Source organism: Barbatula barbatula (genome assembly GCF_947034865.1).
Source record: "Barbatula barbatula genome assembly, chromosome: 25".
NCBI lineage: Eukaryota > Metazoa > Chordata > Actinopteri > Cypriniformes > Nemacheilidae > Barbatula > Barbatula barbatula.
In genome coordinates this window covers 11,813,382-11,838,539 of record NC_136788.1, presented here as the reverse complement: position 1 = coordinate 11,838,539, position 25,158 = coordinate 11,813,382, and the positions used below count along the sequence as shown (strand labels likewise).

At 39.3% G+C, this 25,158-nt stretch overlaps 3 protein-coding genes and 1 long non-coding RNA gene across 10 annotated transcripts in view; 2 read left to right on the top strand and 2 right to left on the bottom strand.

Moving 5' to 3' along the window:
- Window positions 1–253: 253 nt before the first annotated feature.
- fgf6a (fibroblast growth factor 6a) lies at window positions 254–4,788 on the top strand. The gene is made up of 3 exons (XM_079450858.1): window positions 254–597; window positions 1,085–1,188; window positions 2,071–4,788. Exons 1-3 carry the CDS (start codon window positions 261–263, stop codon window positions 2,269–2,271), a joined length of 642 nt encoding a protein of 213 aa, XP_079306984.1. The 5' UTR covers window positions 254–260; the 3' UTR covers window positions 2,272–4,788.
- A 463-nt stretch (window positions 4,789–5,251) lies between these two features.
- LOC306890078 lies at window positions 5,252–5,865 on the top strand. The gene is made up of 3 exons (XR_013786253.1): window positions 5,252–5,360; window positions 5,449–5,549; window positions 5,829–5,865. It is a non-coding gene; the product is annotated as an uncharacterized lncRNA (long non-coding RNA).
- On the bottom strand, window positions 5,835–9,355 carry tigara (TP53 induced glycolysis regulatory phosphatase a). Of its 4 annotated transcripts, none has more exons than XM_079449567.1 (6): window positions 9,134–9,355; window positions 8,883–8,920; window positions 8,614–8,771; window positions 8,040–8,117; window positions 7,778–7,888; window positions 5,835–7,597 (listed from the first exon to the last, which is right to left on the bottom strand). In XM_079449567.1, the coding sequence occupies exons 1-6, from the start codon at window positions 9,163–9,165 to the stop codon at window positions 7,220–7,222; spliced, it is 795 nt and encodes a 264-aa protein (XP_079305693.1). In that variant the 5' UTR covers window positions 9,166–9,355; the 3' UTR covers window positions 5,835–7,219. The 4 variants fall into 4 exon arrangements, with proteins under 4 accessions (XP_079305693.1, XP_079305695.1, XP_079305696.1 ...); XM_079449569.1 differs by having other exon boundaries at window positions 8,650–8,771; window positions 9,134–9,352; XM_079449570.1 differs by having other exon boundaries at window positions 8,677–8,771; window positions 9,134–9,351.
- A 253-nt stretch (window positions 9,356–9,608) lies between these two features.
- Window positions 9,609–25,158, bottom strand: part of ccnd2a (cyclin D2, a) — a 122,405-nt gene continuing 106,855 nt past the window's right edge. For all 4 annotated transcript variants that reach the window (XM_079449697.1, XM_079449698.1, XM_079449699.1 and 1 more), the window contains 4 exons: window positions 24,613–24,828; window positions 21,876–22,035; window positions 17,102–17,250; window positions 9,609–13,490 (listed from right to left, as the gene is read on the bottom strand). In XM_079449697.1, the coding sequence (XP_079305823.1) occupies window positions 13,314–13,490; window positions 17,102–17,250; window positions 21,876–22,035; window positions 24,613–24,828 (702 nt within the window). In that variant the 3' untranslated portion in view covers window positions 9,609–13,313. The remainder of the gene's footprint in view (window positions 13,491–17,101; window positions 17,251–21,875; window positions 22,036–24,612; window positions 24,829–25,158) is intronic.

The following is a 25,158-nucleotide window of genomic DNA, read 5'->3' as shown; positions in this document are numbered from 1 at the left end:
TTTGGCGAGTGTGTGGTGCTCCCCACGCCAGCGTTTGCCCACCGCGAGAGGTGAAACATGGTAATCATCAGCACAGCCGCCACCAGCTCAAGCTCCGCCGCCCTGCTCTTCTCATCTACCGAGGGGCTTATTGCGTTACACGCCCGCAGCCCCGACCTGCCTTCCAAAAATAAGCCCCTGCCACCATGCCGAAAGAAGAAAAACAAGAGTGGTATTTTTAGGGTCATTAATTTTGACCACGTGCCCCGAGGGTAAACCGGATGGCCACTGCGCAAAGGCTCCTCATCAGTATGTGCGAGACCAGCGGGCGCTGGACGTGGACTGCGTTTATTCTGCTTGGCTTTCTGCTCGGGATCGTGTCCCCCTACCCCATCTCCGACAGGACTAATGCAACTCTACTGGAGAAAAGCTGGGAGACGCTCTTCTCCCGCTCCGTTTTGGGGATCTCGGTGGACAGATCGGACATGAACTGGGAGACTGACTATTTGATGGGTATTAAGAGAGTGCGGAGGCTGTACTGCAACGTGGGCATCGGGTTTCACATGCAGGTCCTCCCAGACGGCAGGATAAACGGTGCACATAATGAGAACCAGTACAGTGAGTTGCACCCCGAAATGTCATGCGATGGATGATGATGGAGAATGATTGAATGAGCATCCGCATTACTGTTACTGTTATCGCCATCATCATTTATTTGTTTGCTGTTATTCTTATTGCATGGCTCTGCGCATCACAGCAAGCGCGTGTTCTATCTGACATATCTATTAAAATAAACCCCGGTGTCAATCACTGCTGAATTTCCCTTAGCTCAAACATGACACGAATGCTTGGACGAATTTAGACGCCAACTAATTTTACACAGCGGCCCCGATACGCGTCGCACTCGTCGTGCAGTGCATGCCAAAACCCAGGAGCTTTTTTCCATGTCACACTACCAGAAATTCGCCAGCATGGGAGAAATGCAGAAAAAAAGACGGGGGCATCCTCTGGATCCGCCCACTTTTGCATCCTGCAGATTGAGTCAATGAGCTGTGTCACAATGTGCCATTGTCAATTATGTAACGTTGATGTTCTGTCCAATCAGGTGTGATAGAAATCTCAGCGGTAGAGAGAGGGGTGGTTAGTCTATACGGCGTGAAGAGCCAGCTTTTTGTCGCAATGAGCAGCCGCGGAAGGTTGTACGGAACGGTAGGTATAACTGTTATTTGCATCTTCGTTTCGAGGTGCTCAGACACCCATTACGCATCGTGGCCTGAAACCTTCCATTTCACTTTGGATAAAAGTCACTGTATGCTCGAATGCGTCTATAATGTGACGCCGGGCTTGAATGTCATTTTGACCTAGTTTGCACGTGCCTGATCAGACCACGAATGACACATTCCCATCTCTTGATGACGTAGGCAGAAACACGTAGCTCTTGAATGTCTTTTTAAATATTATTGCTTATTTAAAAAAGACGTTTGCATGCAATACACATCATGCATTAAGAAAACTAATACAAACTGGACTTAATATTTCGAAAAATAAAGCTAAATATGTGCATTTGCAGATGGTTGCTATGTAATAACATTTCCACTTCAAAACATGCAGATATTGTATTTGTTTGCATTCTTTGCTTGGAGTATATGCGCATGTCATTCGCATGACCAAGCATAATAGATGAACATACTTTATAAAAGTTTATGCATTGTCAGCTTACCCAATCTGTGACTTTGCCCAAATGCTTTTACACACAGACTAAGTTCTGATTTTTGTGCTTATGCGAAGCTTCATGGCTGATAAGAACTTGACGGACAGCACGAGCACGATGAAAATGAATCTAACCCGCTTGTGAATCGTGTTATAATTGAAAAAGATGTTGTAAAATGATTTCCCATCAGTTTAGAATCACAAAACCAAACTCACTGAGGTATTTAAAGAAGTGCTTTGTCAGTTTTACAGTGTTCTGTAAGCTTTCCTGCACTTTGACCTAGTTACTGTAGTTGGGTTCAGAAAGGGGGGTGATGGAGAGATGGTGGGGGGCACGGGAGTTAAACCAATCTAACCATCTCATTCGTACCATTTTTATAGAGGGTCTTCCGTGACGAGTGCAAGTTCAAGGAGATGCTGCTGCCCAACAATTACAACACATACGAGTCTTCCATTTACAAGGGCTTTTATATCGCCCTCAGCAAACATGGCCGCTTGAAGCGAGGTTACAAGGCCTCCCCAGTGATGACTGTCACACATTTCCTTCCACGTTTGTTAGCAAAACATGCAAAAACACATTAATTTGCACATGTTGGATGCTCTCGTGGCTAACCTAAACTTGAGAGGTGAACTGCTAAGAACAAAAATAACACTTACAGTATTTATTCTCGTTGAAATAATGATATATGTATATTTCGTTAGCTTTGTGTCGGAACTGTGTAAATGCTGTCCTTCGCTGCTTTTGATTTCTGTTATGAGTATGTGAGAGCCGGAGAGCTTTTTTTGCCCTCTAACTTTATGGGTGCTTGCCATAACTGGCGTAAACTTTAGCTGGCCATAGGAATGACGAACATCCTCAGCTTTTAGAAGTGAAATGAATACTTTTTATACCTCAAAGAGCCACGTCCGCACAGAAGTATTTGAAAGGTACAGAGGGAAGGATAAATCTTCATTTGTATCACCTTTGAAGATGAAAGCACTTCTTTTCTGCAGTTATTCCTGTTTCGCGATTAGTTGGTGCCTTATAGCTACTGATATTTTGACTCGTTTTATTTGTATGCAATGAAGACATGCCCCTGTTTTGACTTTATAGTTCCTTCTGTCCAATGGAGGGTTTAATGTCATCTAAGATTAGTTTATTATCCATATTTATATCAGAGGCTTGGAGATTAAAGACGGCTTGCGTGGATCTTTATCGATACTCAGAAAAGTGTGGCGTTTTATCTGTAATGTTTTTGATTGAAAAAAAGATATTTGAAAAAATGGTAGCAACTGACATTTCGTTGACTACCATTGTAGGAAAAGTTTAAATGGTAGTCAAATGTGCCCTAGAACTGTATGCTTTCCTAAATTCTTCAAAATATCTTATTTTTTCTACTATGGTGGTCAATGATGTCCCAGAAATGTAATTTGCTTACATTTTTCCAAATATCTTTATGTTCAACAGAACAACGAAATGTATACAGGTTTGGAAAAGATTTGGAGGGTGAGTGAATTAAGACAGATTTTTTTATTTTTGGGTGAAGTATCCCTTTAATCTAAACCAACATGTTGACTGCATACTTGAACTCCATCAAAAAGTTCCCTTTTTTTTAGTAGTACTATCCCACTACTAAATTCCAGACTCCAGAATGAATATAGTCAGATTTGAAGAATATACATTTCTTAAAAGTATCCTTAGGCATTCCCCCTCGATAGCTTACAAACTCTTTGTAGTTCTTTAGATTTAACAATTTATTTGCAAATTTTTAGTCAAGGAAAGGCAGAGGCTCTTATTTGTGAAGAATCTTTTGTAACATTTTTGTTCAAACTACAACAAACAAGATTTCTTTGTATGTCCGTCTATACACAAGTCATTTTAGAACCAGTTGGATTTGTGTGTCATAGACGCAATGTGCAAGAGCAAATGAAAGGTTTGCCGATCAGAGCTTTACCGCTGCGGTCGAACAGTAAAAGGTTACAACGTATCGACTTACCTTACATTCTCTCTTGCACTAATGGCTCTGCTATTCAGTTCAGCAGAATACTTGACATTGATATTTTGAGTTAATAATAATAGAAAGAAGATTCATTTCTATGACTAAGATGTTTGAGACAGGTACTCTTGATATGCAGACGGTTATACAATATGCTTACCAAGTGTGTTTGAGTTTTAAAGGGGAAGTGTGTGATTAGTGCAACGTGGAATTGCAATTTGTTTGTTTTATAACATTTTCTCAAGCATCTGTTTGTCAAACAATGAAAATGTCTGTGTTTGATAACATTATTTTTGCAATACAGTCTGGTTGAGCTAGTTGCATAACAATGACACGCTTTCCCTTAACATTTTTCAATTCAAATTGCTTTGGTAATTCTTGAGATATTAGATATTTTCAACTTTATTGTTTTGAAAGAATGAACTTTATACTGTATGATCTTCAGTTGGATCTTGATGAGTCTATGGATTTAAAACTCTTTGTACCCCAAATATAGGCATGCAATGTGATTGCTTTAATGAAAAATGTCAAAATTACTGCTTTTTCTCTATGTGATGACCTATGTTAATTTATTGATATTTATCTCCACTGTATTCTGTCCTTTGTCACATTTTAGATCTCTTTATACTAAAATGAATAGAATTTAGCATGGATTGTAATGCAAAATATTGGACAGAAATGTTGTATCTAGAAGTTAAGCCCTCAAAACAAACAGCTATCTCTCATGCAAGTTCCACCAGTTTTTTGTACTGTATCTCCAGCTTGAAACGGCCCCATTTGTGGCTTGCAGGATGACTGTAACGGGTGGTGTGTGTGTGTGTGTACGCAGCATTTGTGTTCTTTCTCAGTTTTGTATTCCTGCACAGAGGGGCGGACGCCCCCTCCAAATTCCCCTCCTATTTTCTATCATATACCTCACCTTCTGCCTTAGTTCCAATTTGTTGAGATGATTGTACGATTTGTTGGAGACAACAAACTTTTTGCCAATCATTTTGTTCTCTAAAAAAAGAAAAAGTGAGAATTCTAATATATTAAGAAAATGTTTCCTTTTATTTTTATACGTATATGTGCTGTGCACAGCAGCCAACTGTATTACTGAAATGAAAATAAAAGGTTGTTTTTTAACCCCTTTGTCTGTCATAATCTTCATATGGTATTTAGGAGTAAACTAGCTTAGAGCCTCCTCGGGTGGTCAAAAGCAGAAACGCATGCAACGACTCTCATTCCATTGTTTAATATTAGAAATTAAGTTTCAAGGTTACTGACTGTAAATACTAAAAGTATTTATTTATTGTCTGCTTATTAACAAAACAAGCAATGAACAAACAAACTAAGAGGTTAATAAAGATAAATAAGATCTCTTTTTCCAGAGCTACCTGACCTGGTTTATGTTCATAAGATATGAGAAATTGTTCTTGGTAAGTAAACATGACTTTTGAACTGATTCTACTCCAGTTATATTCTCTAGCAGCGAGTTACCTCATCATGTCCCGATCCCTGGTCTGATCATGCACACAGTCTATACTTTATGTATGGCTGTTTTAGGCTTCTGCATTCTAGTAGTGTGCTATCCAATACAATCCAAAGAAGATATCACAACAGACAACCAGAAAGATCAATATACAGAGAAGATAAGACACTTGAAATTAAAATTTAACTATGGAAAAAGGAAAGCCGTTTATCAAGATTCAAAAGGTAAGTTATAATTTATCTACATTTTGAAACATTAGTTATTTTTACTTTTCTATTTGAAGATTGCTGACACACTTCTTTATTTACAAAGTAGGTATTTCAATAAGGACAAGAAGTAAAGACTGCTTTTCTGTTGACATTAAAAGTAATCTGTTTATGTGCTTGGATTCAAACAAACATCCATACATTTTAGTAAGTATGGAATTGTTTAAATTGTGTTCTTTTAGAACTATATTCTATTATCTTGTTATATTTTACCACTATTCACATACTAATGCCTTTGCTATTTCACACTTAACAATTTAATTACAAATAATCTGTAAATATTCCTTTAAAATATATATGATTCTTTCAAAAAATAAGAGAAGATTATTCTGAAAAAGCTTTGTGTCCAAAGAAAATACAATTATTGCAATAATGATTCCTACATAGAAAGAAAAAATCCCAACTGAGGTTTATTTATCTCTACAGACAAACAACAATAAAACAAATTTATATCTGAGGCACAGAAGAAGTCAGCATGTTGACCCATCTGATCCTCTGGGCTCTGAGAATACAAGGTCAAAAACAGCAAACTATCGAAGACCAAGCCGAGAGCACATCAGTAACGTTTCTAAAGAGACAATCACATCTTGTGATGACCCTTTACACGTACTTCTCTCCAAGAGTCCTGTCAGTCCACATTTGCAAAAAGAGAAGAAACAAAAGCAAGTTGCACCATCTTAAACGTTGGAAAACAATTACTGATCAAATTTTTTTTTATGGTTTATGTAGCATGTCATAAGTGGAGTTTTGAAAGTATATGTATATGTGTCAACGACTTAAAACCTAAAACACATTTATTTTCACACATTTATTTTCTCACAGGTAGAGCATTTTGATTAATTGTTTAGTTTAGTTGCATATTTAATAACTAGTTTAGAACTTAATATTTTCTATATCTTACTGTGATTGCTATAGCCTGGTTCTTTTTCTTCACCTTAGTATAGATAAAGCTAGATAAGGTCACTGTTTGTCAGTCCTTTTACCTTCAGTTAAAATTTAAACTGGATGAACATTGTAAGCTCTGGCAATGACAGTATTTTTATGAAAATGTTGCCAGCGCCTTTTAATAGACAAATGGCGATAAATCATCCAATACTAACAGTTATCATGTGTGATTTTAGCGCTAAATGTTAAAAGTCTGCATTTCTGACAGTCTGATTTTAAAGACACAAAGATCACTATCAAAGTAATGGTGAGATGGCTGGCCACCTCCACTGAATTATTTATATTCAAGTATTCATACATTTATTTTTTACATATTTTCTATAAAACAAAACTACAGGCCAAGGTATCAAATGACTGTGAATCTTGAACTGAAAGTTTGAATTGTATAAAATAAATAGGTAATCATTAGTGTTATTGCCAGCACTCATATATGAAACATATTCTGTAAAAGATGTATTATTTAAAAATAGATTTATTTTGAAACAATATTAGGTTGAAAAATCAAATAACCGAAATGCATGAAAAACTTATATAATTGAAACCTGATTTTTACAAGTTGACCCAGTGCGGTCAGAGAAGCTGTTTGTGTTACTGACTGTTCTGTGATCTTTCCACCTTACAAACATAAACTCTGTCCATGTCAGGACACTTTCTAACTGTTTTTGTAAACAAGAAGCACAAACGAACATGTAAACACTCTGCAAAATTTATTATGAGTTATCAGAAATGATCTACATGGACTCTATTTATTGCTGATGTGTACCGGAAGTTAAGTTTGGGCCACAAAAGCATGCATGCTGTTGCTTTGAATGCATCTTGTGTAAAACACTTCCTTGCATAATACATGTAAACATTTTGTTGCTTACTATTTCTTACTTGATGTGGTTTCTCCTGTTGATGAACACACATTGTATATCTGAAAGTGCAATGTCTGCATTATTACATTTCAAAGTGATGACAAACCGGCACATTCCAGTGTTTGGACAAAGGGAAAACCTTCGAGCTGGGTCTGATCCATAGGGCATGGTACACTTTAGGTCCTCAAAGAAATACAGCATTGCTATGCTCATATAAGCCCCATGGCCAACCACCAATGCATGGACAGGTACGCATAAAAGCCCATCATCCGGGAGTCCCGCAAGAGGCCCGTCCATTTTAGGTATAGGTATCTCCTCTTGTATTTTGTCTTGGTGGTCATTAACTATATGCTGGAACATAGCCTGAAGAAAATCTTTAACACGTGCCTTCACCTAAAAATAATATAGGCGTTATGTTTCCATGTGCAATTTCTTAAGCTAACCACACATATACAAAATGCAATACACACATTTATACAACAGTTCTTTCTGGTTCTCGAATCGGATTGACCAGCATCACCACGTCAATACAATTTTTTCACATTTCCATCATTTGAACACAACAGATTTTACCTGTTCAATTGTCTCTCCTTCAGGAGGGGTGAACTCTGGTAAAGGCTGTCCAGCTGCATTAGCCATGTTTTTCATGTCTTTGACTTGACCCCCCTCAGCTATACCAAAACACTACAGAAATACCTGTAATCAATTATCTATTTATAAAAATGTAGAATTCACCTTTATCCAAACAATGATAGAAATAATCAAAATGAACACACAAAAAGATTTAATAGGAAAAGACATTTGTACAGCCGTTAATGTAAGTCATTGTACTTACTCTCTCTTTAAGTGATGGATCGGTTAGTAATTCTATATCATGGCAGGTTCTGTTATTCCTCACAATAATCTCGGCAGTCTGTAATTTTACAGAGATATGATTATTAATTTCAAGTTACACTAGAAACTAATAGTATTAGTAGCAATGTAGTTATAAAATAGGCTACTTATATTGACCACTAACCCAGACATTCCTCAGATTATATTCAGGGCTGTGGTTTCATACGTAAATATATTGGGATTTTCTTCTTAGAAAAAAATGTCCCCATCTAGTGTCAACTCAGTGATTTTCTGCCTATTCCATCATTGCTGTTGTGAAAGATGCCTAATGTATTTTATGCATAAAAGTTGCACTGTGTGATGTCAATATAATATTCATAATCGTTACATTAATTATATTTATCAATACTTATACAAGTACTTATCAAGTAAACGTATACATAAAGTATATTTTGTAATGGTTTGTGATAAAGTATCCAGAGAAACATGATCGTGTAATTTCCTCTTTTTAAAACGAACTGAATAGGGCAAATTTGAACGTGGTAAAAATGACATTTGTGGAAAAATAACGCCACCTGGCTGTGATCAGCTGACATTTCGACTAGACTTGCCTGTTGGGCTCGTTTCATGTCACTCACAAACACATTGGTAAACTTGACATCCCTCAGATACAGCCCAGCAGCCTCAGACTGGCGTATACCAATATCAGACAGAGGAGCGTCTATCTTTTGACCTAAAAGCAAATAATCCCAATATCATAATTAAGATTATAAAGCTAATGATTAAAACTTAATATCTGAAATACACCACACAGAGTTTTGTCTTGAGTTTTCTCATAAATTACCTTGCAAAAGTCCATCTTTGTTGCACTGCGTCTCACCACTAATCCAAAACAGTAAGAAAACATCTGTTGAATACGGATCTATCATGATGTTATATTTATTTTAAAATAGCCCTAGCACGTCGGATATTGCTTATTTGTGAATAGGCTGCCTATTAAAAACGCAACGATTAACAGTTGACATTAGAGTTGCAATTGAAAAATAATTCATACCCGCTTTGACAGAGAAAACTCAAAAGAAAATGGCAACTTACTGTCGTACTACTGTTAAACCGAAAGCAAGCATTATTGCGGGGATAAAGGTGCAAAAAAAATGCGTCGTAGGATGCAAGTCAACCTTCTGTTGTGCCGTGAATAAATCACAAGCTGTCGAGCATCTTGCTCTTCGTAACACGCTTAATATTTGTTATTTGGAGTGACCGCAGCACCGACAGCGCGTATCTCCTTATTTGTTTAGCCGGAAGCTTACGCTGGGTGACGTAGAGGCGTATGCAGTTATTTACGCCTGTGGCGCACGTGGGCGTTGTGACGGAGTCACGGCGTCTCGTCTGTCATAAAGGTGTCAGTCAAGCTAACGGTTTTCATATATCAGTTTTGTTTTAACCCGCTTAGTTTTTTGGGTATAAATGTAAGTTTAAATGCAAACTCACATTTATCTACCAACAAAATGTTTTGACGACGGTTACGGTGCTACTGAATGACTAAAATAAGGAGAACAGGAGGCGGAGATCTTTTTATGGTAAGTTTATTGACCTTAGCATACAGCATGTCCTCTCCATTAACTTCAACCATACTCTCAGTGACAGATTTTGTTTGAGTTTAACAGAAATCCGAAGAAAATCCAGAATTTCCAAGCCCTCGTGTCATCACTCTTTTATTCAACCTGGTTAGGGTACCCCTTTATTCTTCCCCACAAGTCTGTTTTGACAATCGGTTAGCAGAGAATTCTGGATCATGAGACCGCTAAACTAAAATAATGTACTTTATCTCTGGTTTTGTGTTCCTGTTGCTTAGCTGGTAGAGTATGGAGCTAGCAACACCGAGAACATGGGGTTCGAATCCATGGTAATGCAAATACTTCAGTGCTTCAGTGCGTTTGGGTAAAAGCGTCTGCCAAATGTGAATTTATGAACTGTGTCGGTTGCAATCCAGACTTTACTGAACATATCATAAAAAGGGAAGAATAACAGAGAACCAACATAGCACCACGCTCTTTAAAGCAGATATTTATTGAACAGAGGTTGTGCAACAGATTAAACTGAGGTACATGATATTGTGATAGTGGAGGGAGGAGGCCTTTTCTCACTGGTGTGTGGTCAGTCTTTACAGGTTTACATCCATACATAAGACATAACCATTCGTAATGCACGCAGGTCTTGTTTCGAGTCCCTCCTCCATCCACTATTTTTGACGTCCAGATGGGAACCTTAAATGCCATTTATCAATCAAATTTCCATGATTTTACCACATCAGACACAGCAGAAATATAAAAACTGCTGCGTGTTGTCCTTTCCAGGTTCCCGATAAACTGTTGTGAGTTGTGCGAGGTAATGAGAGAGTCTTTTATGTCCAGTAAACCTGAGGTATAGAGATACCACACTTACAGAATGTGACACAGAAAGAAGAGGAAAAAGGGATTACAAGGTAAAGAAACATGCCTTAAGAAGAGCACACTGTACAAAGAGCATTTCCAGTCAAATACTCGTTTCATGTTCTTCTTTTACCCTCTACTTCTGTATTCTCAAAGTATTCTGTAAGCAGTAAAATAATTATAATACAGTCGTTTATAAAATAGCAGCACACTGATGTGACATCACAACTATGTAATGTTATTTTTTGTGTATAAGATGAAACAAAATCATAGCTTTTTAGCAGCGGAAAAAAACAATAATAACTCAAAAACAATATTGACACTTGATTGATGTCTTCACACCCTTTCTATCTCTCATCACTTTGGAATACAGTATCATACACCTTACGCAACTTGGAACGTAACTTGGGTCCATATTCAAACTCAAAACATATAGCCACCCATACAATCAAATAACAGTACTGTAATTCATTTTCAGAGCAGAGCTGGGAAAATAACAAGACAGACTAAACTAATACAATAAGATAGATAGAGATTTGGGTGTGATGATGGAGGAAATGTGAAACTCAAGCGTCGCTAAGAACTATTTCTGGAGAAAGGAGGTTCATGAAGGCTAAAACTTCCATACCATCTCCTTTACCCACAGAAAGACATGCACACGAACACACGCACATACACACACGGACAAAAAACAAAGCTTGACTGCCCCTTTTAAAGGTAAGCTATGAGAATTCAGCATCTGAAAGCTGTACTGTGCTGCTGATGCACCCTGTTTTAGCCACTTTGTGATGACTTGTAGAAATGATCATACCCCATACCAGTTCAACCTTTGGAAGCAGCATATTTTGGATGACTGGGTAGTGGATCTAATGCTCAAAGAGTCTGATCGAAGCACAGTGAAACAGGGTAAAAGTCTTCATCAGACTCAAGGCACTATATAAAAAGTTTTCTGCAGTGGTGCAGTTACACTAGTTCGTCTTTTCTGATTTCAAGAAAACTGGCATTGGAGCGTGCAAATCAACAACAAATTTTCTTCCATTTCGATCTGAATGTTTACTGCCTTTATGTTTTCTGGTTTTTGGTCTTCATTTTTGTATTAATTTGAATAATTCTTATGATCAAATCATTATGTCAACATTGGCTTTCAATGCTTAACGCTAACAAACTGAACATGCCATGATCTAAACATGGGAAACCAGCCCAAAAAGAAAAATAACTCTTTAACCCTAACCATTTGTTACCCAATGGCAAATATGCTTTCAAAGTACTCTGCTGCTAAAAGTAACAGAGTCATCTTTCCCAGTTATGTGCTGGCAGTATCAATCAAACTGGTTTAGATACTGGTCTGTAATTCAAACAAGAGACAAAAAATTAAAAGACAAACAAATAAACAGAACAATAGGTTAAAGATCTTAAATATCAGGTGATTTCCGGAAACCATAGCTGTTAGCCTCTTTCTCCTCCTAACTATATCGGCATCCTCATCTCAGCAGCATGCTTCACACCTCGAACAATCTAAGCTTCATCATCCTCGATCATTCTTGCCTGGACATTCTTGTACTGCTTGTAGAATTCACATACGCTTGTTTGCAAATCCAAAATTAACTACACATCCCTTGGCCAGCCGTTTTTGCTAACACAAACCAGCCTAAGCCTCCTTCAACACTCACATAACAAAATACGTAATAGACTGACTGTATACAATACAATTGTAATATTTAGTGGGAGGCTGCAATGATGTACAACTTCATCCAAAACTTAAAAACAATTCTTCTGGCCTTTAGGAGATATGAGGGAACGTATTTGCCCACTCCTTTTTCTTGCCTCCTCTTGTTCTGTGCACTGGGTTGGGCTCAGCCCTCAAGCAGTTTCCAGGCCAGTAAATAAAAGCATTTAATATAAGGCACTGATACAGGAGGCCTTAAAAGCAGACAAAAGCATTGTGGAATTTTTTCTATCCCCTGCCCAGTCTTTTGACAAGGTGTCCGCCACTAAGCCAGTCTCAATCACCAAACACTCGCGGATGATTAAAAAAAGCCCAAGTATGACTCACATAAGAGAACCCATTATAGAGTAACTTATACATGAGCCAACATACACCACACATAAATGCATGCACACAAGCAGCTTGACAAAAGCTTATTTGAAGTGTCTGTAACTTTAGCATCAAGACAATAAGTTGCTTGTTTAACAATAATAATATTAATAATATTCTCACAACAATACGCCCCCTGCTGCTTTAGCAAAAGAGCCAAATTCTTAGCGCAAGACTTCTGTCTCACTGCTCTGGTTTAATCCCTCTTTCTGGTCCTAATTCACTTTCAGAACACGTCCAAGTGAATGGGTGCATCCATTAACAACCTCATGGCACCTCTGTGTGTTCAAGTTCAGGCATTCTGACATGAACAAAAAAAAATCCAAAACAAAACAGGAAAAAAACATAGCCCCACTTTTTGTACCCTTTCATGCCAGTCTGATACAGTAGACTCTATTTTGAAAAGCCCTTTATGCTATCACTTTCGCATTAAATATCATATTATTATTTTTACACAATCAAAAGAGTATGCAAAATACTACACGCTTCCCTTCTAAGAGTCTGAGGAACCGTAGAGCTTTTTGCAACAGTATCAAATGGTTTTAAAAATATTTATTTTGTATCTAAAATAGCTTTAATATTTTTCTCTTTTTTTAGAAAAATAACGGGAGCAATTTTACTGGAAAATGAAGATAAAACTCTACAGAGACTAGCAAGCACTTTTTGTTGGGGTTGTTTGTTTTTTTGTCGCTTTTGTTTTTTGTCGTTTTTTTTCTTGAAGATTGACAGCAGTGTTCCAGCAGCAAGCTCACAAGTTGATGTCTCGTACATCGGTGGGGGTGCTGGACTGGTCCTGGTCATCAAGTGCTTTGCTGTGGGGGGCACCCTGTTCTTGCTGTTGCTGTTTCTGTTGCTGCCTGCGGTCTTCCCTCAGGTTATTCATCAGCACTGTTTCAATCTGCTCCTGGCATGCCTTTAGCACATCCTGAAACGACATCAGATACATGGCATTAAACAAACAGTTACATGCTGAGATGTGTTTGTGCTTATACAGAAAAGAATGAATGCTGCAGTAGTTAGGTATACAGTGTAAATAAGTGGAAATGTAAACTTACACCGTCATTCACTGTTGGCAGTCAGATTTAATAAAAAGTTGATTATTTATCTACAAATAGCATTCGTGTAATAATACATTGAATTGCACAAAATTCTACCTAACACTACTGCATATGAACAAACGTGCATCACATTGCATGCATCTACAACATTATACAGTGTCCTGTGAAAACCAGGACACCACAGTTGGCTGTTAAATACACCCACATTGTGTAGTATTTGTTTACTTTGTCACACTGTTATTTTCACAACAGCATGTAATGACCTAAGGGGATCACTTAACTCCAACCTACCGGAGTCATCATCCTGTTCTATAGAAATTAACCATGAGCTGTAAACTATACAAGAGAGTTTTTATAGGTAGAATATGAGAATGAATCAACCGCTTAAACAGACAGTTGGGTGTCTCCAAAGAGCACACGCCATGATTTTAGATGGCTTACACACTAGGCTCCTGTCAACAAAATGAGAGCTGATGCCCTCTAGTGAAACTAAATGGATGTGCTGGGATCAAAGTTCTTCTTCCTGTTTAGTGGGTATGTCTGAGGCACACCAGGCGTCTGTGGGAAGTTTTACTGTGCAAGACTCATGGGAAGGGCTTATAGAGAATGTGTTGCTTGTGGAGAGACTGCATTCCTTTGACGTTTACTGCTAATTAAAAACTGATGCTGATGATGTCTGGCAAGTGTTTCATGCCTGTAGAAATCATCACACAAGAAAAAGATGTTTTGTGACTGACAGCATGCATGCAACCCTAAACCCTATATTGCACTGAGATGTCTATGACTTATGTTAAGGAAGAGAACGGTGCCACTAGCAGGGCGTTGTCTTCCATGTCGTTGATGACGTGAACGGCTGTAATCTCTCCAGAGTTCCCTAGTTTCCCACCACAGTGTGCCATTATTAGTCATGAAAAACTAAATTCATTCAAGAAAATTAACTAAAGCATAAAACATGTAAAGGAACTGCCTGTGTCCTACCACAAAAATGCCTGACTTCTTAAAATCATTTCCCTGTGCACTGCTCCTTATAGCTGCAGAAACAAACTCACGCCAAGCCCCAAAGGCTTAATTCAGGCAACTCTAATAGCTTCAATGTGTGACTACTGGTAAAACCAGGACTTGCTAAAGAAGAGGATCTCAATGATTAGATCCAGAGGAGGGTGACACTGGGTAAGATACATCAAGAAGTGGGTGGTCCCTGCTTAATCCAACCCTATCCTATCCCTTCCCTATCATCAAATACACTTTCTATCCCACAAAGTCGAACAAGTTGAGGAAAATGGTTTGAAACAAAAGGAAAGTGCAATTTTACATAAAAAATAACTGTCATTGTGATGTCACTCAGCGTTTGGCAGCTTGAACAAAAAAAGCCAAACAAACGTCAGCCGAGTAAGTGAAAATAGATTGAAACCATAAGAGAAATGCAGCTGTACGGAAGAACCGGTAATAGTTGTGATGTCACTCAATTTGTGCCATCTTGGACAGAAAAAGCCAAACCAAGAGACCACAAAGAAGCCACTTAAGTAGCTCCTGAAAAGATGTCTGTTTTTTATTGGGAAATAAAAGCAAGGATTGCCGAGTTCAGCGCAAGGCCATTACAGCATTGAGAAATGAAAGGGATTAAGATGTCCCAGAGGCCTAATGCAAGAGGCCAGGGGGCCTAACACATGATCCTGTGTACCCAAAAAAGCTTTAAGAAGTGTAGTTATTCTCTAAAAATAAAAATTCTGCAAATAACAGTGTTTAAGGCTTTACGACTTCAGGCAAAGGAGCATTCTCAACATGCCAGACTCAAAGTTACAAACGTTTCACCTACTTTTGGAAATTCTCAAAGTGTTTTCACCTGTGCATGAAACTTTAGTTTATGCAAACCAATATTACACTTAGTCTAGAACATATGAAGACATGCTACCAACGTAATTCATATGATGCCAGAAATTTATCAATCATTCATAACCAGGCATAATTAAGGAAATGTGAACTCTGGGGCCTTGAATGATAAATGAGATGCTAAAGAGACAAAGTGCCAGGGAACACTGTTAAAAGTGTCTGGCAGAATTTATGTTTCTTTATGATACCATAGAGTATGTGTGCAAATTTAAGCCAATTTGTCAGTCAGGTTAGGCTTGTAACTGTGTGCTTACTGCAGCACAGAGTATGCTTCATCAGGTGTATAATCATAGGCTACACACATTCCTAAGCTGACTGGAAGAAGCCGACTGCCCATATCATGTGTCTGCTGGAAACTGCACGCACTGGACACCACAAATGTCAGCAGGGTTCCCGTGGTTAGTCTGGCAGCATCATTTGGCATTAGCTTGACTTTCCTTCATACTCTGTCTGACCGCTCACCTCCCAACCTCTGCCTTAATCTGGAAGGCCCTCTGACTCACTAGGAAGAAAGGTTTTCTGTACACAAACATCTTACTTATGCTAGAAACAGAGACTGTTTAAACATCTTATATCTCATTGCTTCTAAAGTTAGCCTGGATCACTGATCACTTAAATTCCCAAGAATTTTGTATTGAAAATGTTCACATGACACTTTCGCAAAATGCATGTAGCCATTACATTTTTTAGATTTAAACTTGACAAACTACTGCTAGAGTGTACAAAATCTATGATTCGCATCCTTTTCCATCTCTTTAGACTCAATTGAGTCCACTCAAGCGTTGCATGCATTCACCCTACCTGCATATTTTCAAAGGTATGGCTTGTTGGCATCCAGCAATGTGACAAGTTGTTCATGGAGCAGGCAGCTCATTCCTTCTGAATTAGACCTCACACTCTTTAGACACTGAACACCTTTACTGCTCCGGACAACTATTTGTTTTTCCTCTGCCATGGTGTAAAACTTCACACACCGCACGCTAGGGAAGCAGGCACTCTACCAGCAACAGTGCATTCTAGGGTATCTTGGAAAGAGTTGACTTCTACGGGTCAGGGCAGGCATGTGACATGGTTCTGGTGTTATTCTGTCAATCTTATTTCTATTCTATTTGCTTATACATTTAGCTTTAAAAAGAAACTGAAGGACTAAATGAGGTTGTCCCTTGTGGGGCTGTAAAGTACTGTATGTGTGAATTTGTATGCAAGTCATTTGCGTAACGCCATAGTATCCCTGACACATTCCCCTAGCCCTGTGGATTCTGTCCTTACACTCTCTCAGTCAGGGTCAATCCCATTTCACTTCCAGTAATTCAGCGACTGAATGTGAAATTGAATTTGAGCTGGATCCAAGCCCATTGAGTAAATAGGGAAACATGCACAGGCTCCTCTCACGACACATGCAGAGCATTCACGGCATATGCAGAGCACGATTCACCCTACAGATTACCAATGTATTTGCTATTATGGTCATGTTACTTTTGAAGAATCTTCTTATCATAAATTTTTCTTGTTAATCCCATGTATCGTGATAAATAATAAAAACTTGCAGTAATGAAATATGCAGTTGTCATTACAGAGCAATACTCACAACTTCTGTGTTCGTGATCTTGGCGAGTAACTCTGTAAGGTTGTCTCCCCACAGTGAACGGTTAGTGCTGTTGAGTTGCAGGCCGCAGATAGCTGCCGCCACGCTGCCTGTCGCAATCATGGATGGAGGGTACAAGGTGAAATTGAAGTCTAAAGGAAGAGTAAACCTTGCATTAGTATGTGTAAAGCTTTTAGTTCCTAAAAAGTTAATTGAACTGCTACAGAGGCACAGTTATATCCCAAATTGTGATATATGCTGAGAAAACACAAAAAATCCGACATGTTAATAATTAAGGGCTCTTTCTATTAGATCTGTGCACAGTCCTTTGCTAATGACTGCAGCCCAGGATAATGAGGGTTCACTTGGCTTGAAACGAATCTGAAATGCACCCCACCCCACCGTATCCCTCTCCTCCAGTCACCCTTTGCAGATCGGCCCCTTTTCTTCCAGCTCCTAAGTAAATTGTGTGCTGCCTGAAAAAAAGTCCTATAGCCTTCGGAAAGGGTGGAATAAAGAGCCACAGTCCCCCTGCCAGTGCTCACTGCTGTAGGTCCTTTTTCCACGTGTGGTCACAGGCGTACATCTCAAAGACCAATAACCTTGTTAGCTTTCTCGCTGTCATTCATAATGCAAATAAGACAGCTTGTGAACGGGCCTGAAGCCCAAAAGGACGACTGACTGAGAGGAGAAGAGAATAAACAGGCAGTGAGAATTGAACAGCTTAGGCCGTCTGCCCCCCTGCCTCATTGATTTTTGTCCGTCTTCTTTTTTCTATGGTTCCCTCTTTCAGTATGTTTTTCAGCATTTTTTTCTTCAGACTCATAGCCCTGAGGTTGGGGCCAATGAATGGCACACATGCTCAGGCTTTGTTGTTACAACAGCCCTGGATTTGTGTCAGCGTTGCCGCTATGTTTTAGCATATTAATTGAGTGCGGCCGCTGGCGGACCTGGGTCTAGTGAGCAAGAGAGTGTGGCCCCATTGTCCAAAATCATCACCTCATCTCATCCAATTGAGAGATGCAACATCAAGCTCTCTCTGTGGATTCCAATTCAAACCGACAGCCTGCACAAAAGATGGGTGTTGGGGGAGGGTGTTGTCAAGTTTAAGACAGCAGGGGTGACTGAGGGGGGCACCGCTTCTCTAAGCATCATTCTTTAGTCGCTGTCCAGACCTTCGTAAGGTTTTGGCAAAAGAATAGAGCCTCCAACCCACACCATTCCCCCCGTGCCATTCCTCTGATGCAGGGCCACCTCTGGGCTCACGGTCCCACACTCCCTGGCAGCCTCTGCATTACCATATTGCCATATTCAACTGCAAAGCAAACTGTATGTGATGGGTTGAGGGTGATTTTTCTTCCCCTTTCTTTTTAGGAAAAATCAAAGACGCGAGGCGCTTTGATAGCTAACGAGCCATCCCTTCATTGCCTTCTTAACATTCAGAGCCAGACATTTTCTCATTTTGATAAATAAATGAATTTATTATACACTCTTTCTTTTGTAGTTGAATCCAAGCCAGAGAAAAAATGATCATTTTGACGGATGATTCTGGCCAAGATGAAGAAGGACAAAACAAATTGCATTGCAACTTTTTTTGCAACAGGAGACCAAAACATACAGTTGAAAATAGGTGCCCACACACAGCTTGTGCGTGCTTAGTGGGCTGCAATCTGATTTTTCACACTCTAGACAAGACAGGTTTGTTGAGGAAACAAGAGTACACTCGTGCTAGTGGCAGAGCTGGACACTCTGGTTTGTGAGAGTGGTAAAGGAAGAATGGCTGTATTCTGCCCGACTTCATTGATATTCATGCAGAGGATAAACAGTGTATGTAGCTGAGTGGGGACGCCTGTGATAGAAGGCTCCTAGTAAGCGGCGACTGGCTGGCCTGGTACACCGGCCTCTCACCCCCTTCAATGGACCATTCTCCTGCCCTTGCCACACTGCATCCCCAGACCTGTGCCAACACAGCCAGCTCCTTGGTGGGTGCAATGCGCTGTATACGCATTTTTGTAAATGAATTAAGCGTCCGGAAAGTTGAGAAAAAGCCAAAGAGAGCGATGATTTGAGGGGCAATAAATCAGCTGCCAGGCTTCCATACAGACGCAAAGCTTATTAGTTGTCAGGTTTACAGAAAGTCCCATTTTGAGCAGCCATATTTGGCCGATTGATTAAGGTCAAATATAAACATTTTGAATTTGGCATCATAATATATCACCCACCACAGGCCACAGTCAAATGGAACAGATCACTTAGAGCATGCAAGTGATGGAGCCTAAAGACTGAACATAAACGCTTGTTGAATAGCAAGATTATCTGGCATACTCTGCCACCACCTAGCATAATATTCATTATGTGTATTTAAAAGGAATTATATTTAAATAGCTCTACCATGCTGTGTCTCATTACGGGACTGTAAAGGCAAAAGAATATTCCAGCTGTCTGCGTCCTCGCACCACCTACATGACGTAATTTTCGTCAGCAGGAGTGGCCGCGGACGGAACATGTACAACAGTGTATGCGCAAAATATTTTGACATTCTGCGCATGTGTCGAACGCATCTGTATGAGTACGCTCAAGAAGCTGTGCGGTCGCGTTTGTGTGTGAGACGGATGCGGAAAGTCATGTATACCCCGCGCTTAAGGAAGTGCAAGCAGTGCAGTATACAACTTGTTTACAGGTCACATCTGAACCTTTTTTTAATATTATTGACAAACTGCTCAGAAAATCTATCACAAATCTATTTAAGTAATTTCATTATCAAAAGAGGTGGGCTGGTTGTTGCTGTCAGACGAATTGAAAACAGGAATCCTTCTTGACTGTTAAAATCCTGTAACAACTTGTTTCAGTCTTGCTCCAGTGCCGAGTCTTGAGCAACAGCAGTCAGGCCGGTGTAGGAGGAAACAGAACTCAAATGAGAACTCGAACGAGAAATGATATAAAATTGGTATTGATAAACTCCCCAACGGTCACTAGTTATATTATTTATATATATTTCGTAAAAGAGTTTTCTTAGTACAGCTTAAAACTTGCCTGATGTTTCAGGTTTGCCCCCCGTATTATGAGTACCTGTTTTATAGAACATTTCGGCTTAGAGTAAATATTGGCCAAATCATGACTTTATAAAGTTGCTTATGGTTTTTAATGTGAAGGAGACCTGTGAAGGAGAAGCAGATGGGGTGCTTGTTGTTTAACAGAAAGAATGGGGTATAATAGCTTTTAATGAGCTTGTTCATGAGCAGGTCAGCGTCAAACTGCCATCCGGTGAAAGATTTTATCGGGGTGCTCCTTCTGCACTGACCCCTGACATGCCTCTGCATATGAAATGGGGGGTCGTTGCTTTTGTCCCTTTTTTGCGGTCTCTAGCTAAGCCTTCCAGTCATTTGCATATTTCTGAAAGCCCTCCATGTTATTAATTAATACTGAACCAGTCTACGCTGCCTGACCAAATCTCACCAAGTGTCCTGAACGGAACTGTTTTATCAAAAGAGTGGGACCATAAAAAAATTAGCTTCCTTTTTTCCTACGCTCTTCTCTTTTATTATCATTCAGATACAAGGGCCTTGATTTATGCATGTCTGAGAAAAGAGGGGGATGTTTAAATCTCAGCAAGTGTACAGAGTGTACAGGGGTAAGAGACGCAGCAGTCAAGACATCTGCCTGGCAATTATAAACTTTCAGATACCCCTTAAATCCCTGTTGTTGAACTAGAAACTATATTGTGTATTGCTCAACACAAAATATGTTTCAAGAGATTATAAAAGGGGTGTGTTAGCTCAGAATCTGCAATTTCTCAAACCAAATCTCTAAACTTTTTTCTTATCAGAACTATTACCAATGCACATCCTACTAAGGGACAGACTTCAAAATTCAAGCATGCATTCTGTCTTAGAAAATCTGTTGCTGCTTTGACATATGTTTTACAGAATTCACTAGAAGAAACCATATTAAAATGACCATGTTCAAAGACCAAGCCTCTGTTTATTCCTCTCCCAATCTTACTAATATTCTACTTTTCCCAAAGTTGGAGTCACTCCTGAGGTTCCTGTGGAACTATGCAACCCCAGCGAGGAATAGTGAAGCTCGGGGGAAGAAGGGTGGTGCACTGGATCCCATTACCGCCTATGGTGATGTAGGGTGCAGGCTTGGCTGGGAGAACCAGCCCCACAAAGGCTCCCTGATTATGGGAAAGTAGTCATGCCCTGGAGCATCTGGGAGGCGTGAGAAGTGGGGATAAGATATGAAAACATGACATGCTTCAGTATTTGGCTCAGCTGGAACAATACCCTCACGTTTTCTCACCCGCCTCTCATCTTCATGTTTGATCTGTAAAAGGTGGTCTACAGACAGCCTAACCATTGGCTCACCAGAACAGAGGAATGTCCTAAACTATACAACAGCCCTTTGAAGTGTCACGGCATTCAGTGCTTGTCACTGATATGCCCACCAAATATACCAACACATAAGACTTCCAGAGAAATTCTCTTCATTGCACATCACTATTTTAGTCCAAATAGTTTTGCATGAATGTAATGAGACATTGACATTTGATAATTTGCCCATAACGAGAACCTGCATAAAGTTACCAAAGATACCAGCTCACATAAGTCAGCTTTAATTAAGGTTTTACGAGAAGTAAATGTGGATATTTTGCAACACTCACTGAAGTGATGAGGAACAATATGAGCACCTGGCAGTGGACATTTTATCCCTCAAACACACATCAAAGGAAGACAAATACAAAGTTTATATGCTATTTATGTATTGAATACACTACCTGTTGCACAAAGAGCAATGAAAGTCTGCACATGTTTACGGATCAGATCCAGCTTATCCTCAGGCAGTGGAAGTTTCCTAATAATATGCTCAATGAAATCATTTGGAGTGACAGCAGCCAGGTTCCACTTCAATTTGCCCAAGACAACCAGCTCCCATTCCTGTAAATATAAATCAGTATTTGGATCAAAGACAAGTACGGAGTACATTTGACTGAAGTGACACAAAGATATCATCCCAGTGGTACCTGACTCATCACTACGCAGGATTCTAACAAGATGTAAATATCCTCTAGTGATTGGGATAACATTCTGTATTGACCATTCAGACAAATGGCTTCTGAAACTGATTTGCTAATAACTGTTAAGGGCTTAACTTATTTTTGTCTGAGCCAGTTCGCACAATATACTGGTCTAAGGAATCGGCATGAAAGCAGGGCATTATTTGGCCTTGGCTATGCAAAGCTACAGTACAAGCTGCGTTCTTGAAAGCCACAAGGCTGAACGCAGATGCATTTCAGTTGAAAAAGGAGTCACCTAGAATGTTCAATAACTCAATAGAATCACTCAATCACTCTTAGCATGTCTAATTCAAGTACAAGAAGTTAAATGTTCTATAATTTTAGCCTATTTATAATATTTGCTTCACTTTCCTAAACAAAACAAATTTAGGTTTAAAGCCTTTTCTCTATAGGTGATATAGATTGTAGGTTTGCCACTGTGTTATATTTACCATTGATATTAGACAAATGACAATATTGACAAGTTTTACTAACACTGAGGAACTCCTGATGCTTGAACTTACTTTGACCTCACTCAGTGATTGATGCAAGTATGCTCACTGTCGCTTGACTTGGGTAAAGAAGAGTACAACCCTCATGAAACCACTCCCCCTTCCTGTTTGAAGTGGGGTGAATAAGTGACTAATTGGGGAAAAATTGCATTCGCAGGGACAGTCCTTGTGACTGAACGCTCACTCAGATGGAGGTGGTTTTCTCCATAAGCAAACCACATGCATCACAGTCATGAGATGGCCCAATATGGTTGCCATTACCGCGCAAGACTCGTACGCCTTCACAACTGCTCTAAACCACTGACCAAGGATCATGCCGAACTTCATACCTCTGCAACAGCTTCCTAAGTGAGCAAGAGCACAATGGCAGCCAACCGCTGATGCATGATTTCTCCACTTCCTTTCTGCTGGATTTCAAGGCAAGTGACTCACCCTACAGTACAAACAGCTACACGTTCCTCTAAGGGGAGGTGGCTGATATGAGCATAAAGTGCGATGACATGTTAGAACCACAATCGCTCAATAACATGTTCTTGATGTATCTGGATTTGGTACCCCAAAAGGGGTATGTGGAATGTAAACTTTGAACAGAATATGTCTTTGGATTACTGTCCATAATGTACAAATATTTAAAGATTGACAGAATACAAATTATGATCGGTTTTAAATATCAGTGAAATGCTGGCCGATAATTGACTCAACAAAGAAAGACTACATATTGTCCATTTTATATTCTGCACACAATTTTTTAAACGACTGCAAACACCTTTTTAAGTACCGTAAGGACAACACCAAGGACAATTTAACAGTCCTGTGTAATTTCACCAGTGATGTGAGACTAGCCTTAAAGTTCACTGTGACACTCTTGCAACACAGCCTTGATGCAGGAACCCACTTCCTCCTTTTGAGCCCTCCTGTCATACCTCCAGGCTGTCACTGTGGTTGCATTTACAAGAACTTATTGCCAGCTTGCGAGGACAAAAATGAAGATGTGACTGTGACAGCTGATCTCCGGTTTCCTGTATCTGTTAAACTGTGCAGACCAGCAGCAGCTCCAGCAAAAAACTAACAGTAGACCAAAGCTGTGAAAAAAACAGGTCACCCACAGCAGCAATTTGCTGAGGGCTCTAATAATTTTTATCTTTAGCCTGTGCCACCACCCATTTCCGTCAGAATGACACTGATGAGCTAGTAGTGTCATCTCAGCTCAGAAAACTCCCTGACATTGTTCTGAAAGCAGTTATGCACAGTCAAAACGTCTTATGCCACACTGTACTGTCCTGAATATTTTGGTCCATGACAATAGGTCTTGTACAAATGATCAGTACGCTGTTTGTCCTTGAACCTTCTGGTATGGTGCATCCATGTTGGCACAAGTTAAAAGTAAGATGATCTTGACAAGATGGTTGTTAAATGATTGTGTGTCAATTGAAAGCCATTTCAGATCCCCATTTAGGGATTTTGAAAATAATATGTATGAGCTGGTATAAAAGGTTTAGCAAGTTTGGTAGAATTTACAGGTGAAACGAAACATCAGCCCTAATATAGTTGTGGGTTGCATACTTGCCACTAGATGGCGTAAAAGTCCTGTTGTGCATGGAAACGCAGTGTTATTACCCTCCAGTTGATACGTTTGTGGAGAACATTCATCAGACGGCTTAATATTTTGCCGCAAATATTTTAAAACTTACATTACTGGTTTACGTACATTTGCAATTTTGAATCCAAGAAACCCTATAATTGTTAAGAAATATTATTTCTTAATAATTGAAATGCTTTTTAAATATAAGATGAAAAATGAAGTTTGTTCCTGTATGTATATTGATGAATAATAATAAAATGAACCATAAGCAATTCATGTTTTGAAGATAAGGAACTGTACCATTACCTATTTCAATCCCTAGAGATGTAGACTTTGGCGATCAAAGAGTGCATTTGGTGCTTACCAGAAGTTCCTGTGGTCTGATTGAGTTATCGGTGTAGATGCACAGCTTCTCTGCAGTTAAGGGACGCGTCTCTTTCAATTTCGACGCAAGAAACATGCACACTGCGCCGAGCAATTGCAAGTTACATTTTCTTGTTGGTACCACTGCTAAAAATCGGTCCAAGTAGTTCATAGCCAGTGGAAAAACTTCTTCCTCGCATTTCTGTTCCTCGCAGACCTGGAAAGGGCAGGGCATAACTTAGTTAAGAGGAAAAGATGCACGTGGCGTAACAAAATTAATCCCCAATTTATATTACTCTAGACGACTGTATGTATAAAATAATTAACATGACATGAAAACGAAATACATAGCATTGTCAATCATATGCAGATATATGTTTGCAAATCGTCATGTAAGTTTGGGAATTGTTAAAACTCGTAATCTTATGTTAACATATATGATAACTGTATATTTTAATCCATGAAAAAGGTACTTTACAATCTTTGTCAAAATTCCTTTTGTTCATTCAGTAAGAAATGAATTCAAGTCACAATCACCCGAGCCAAA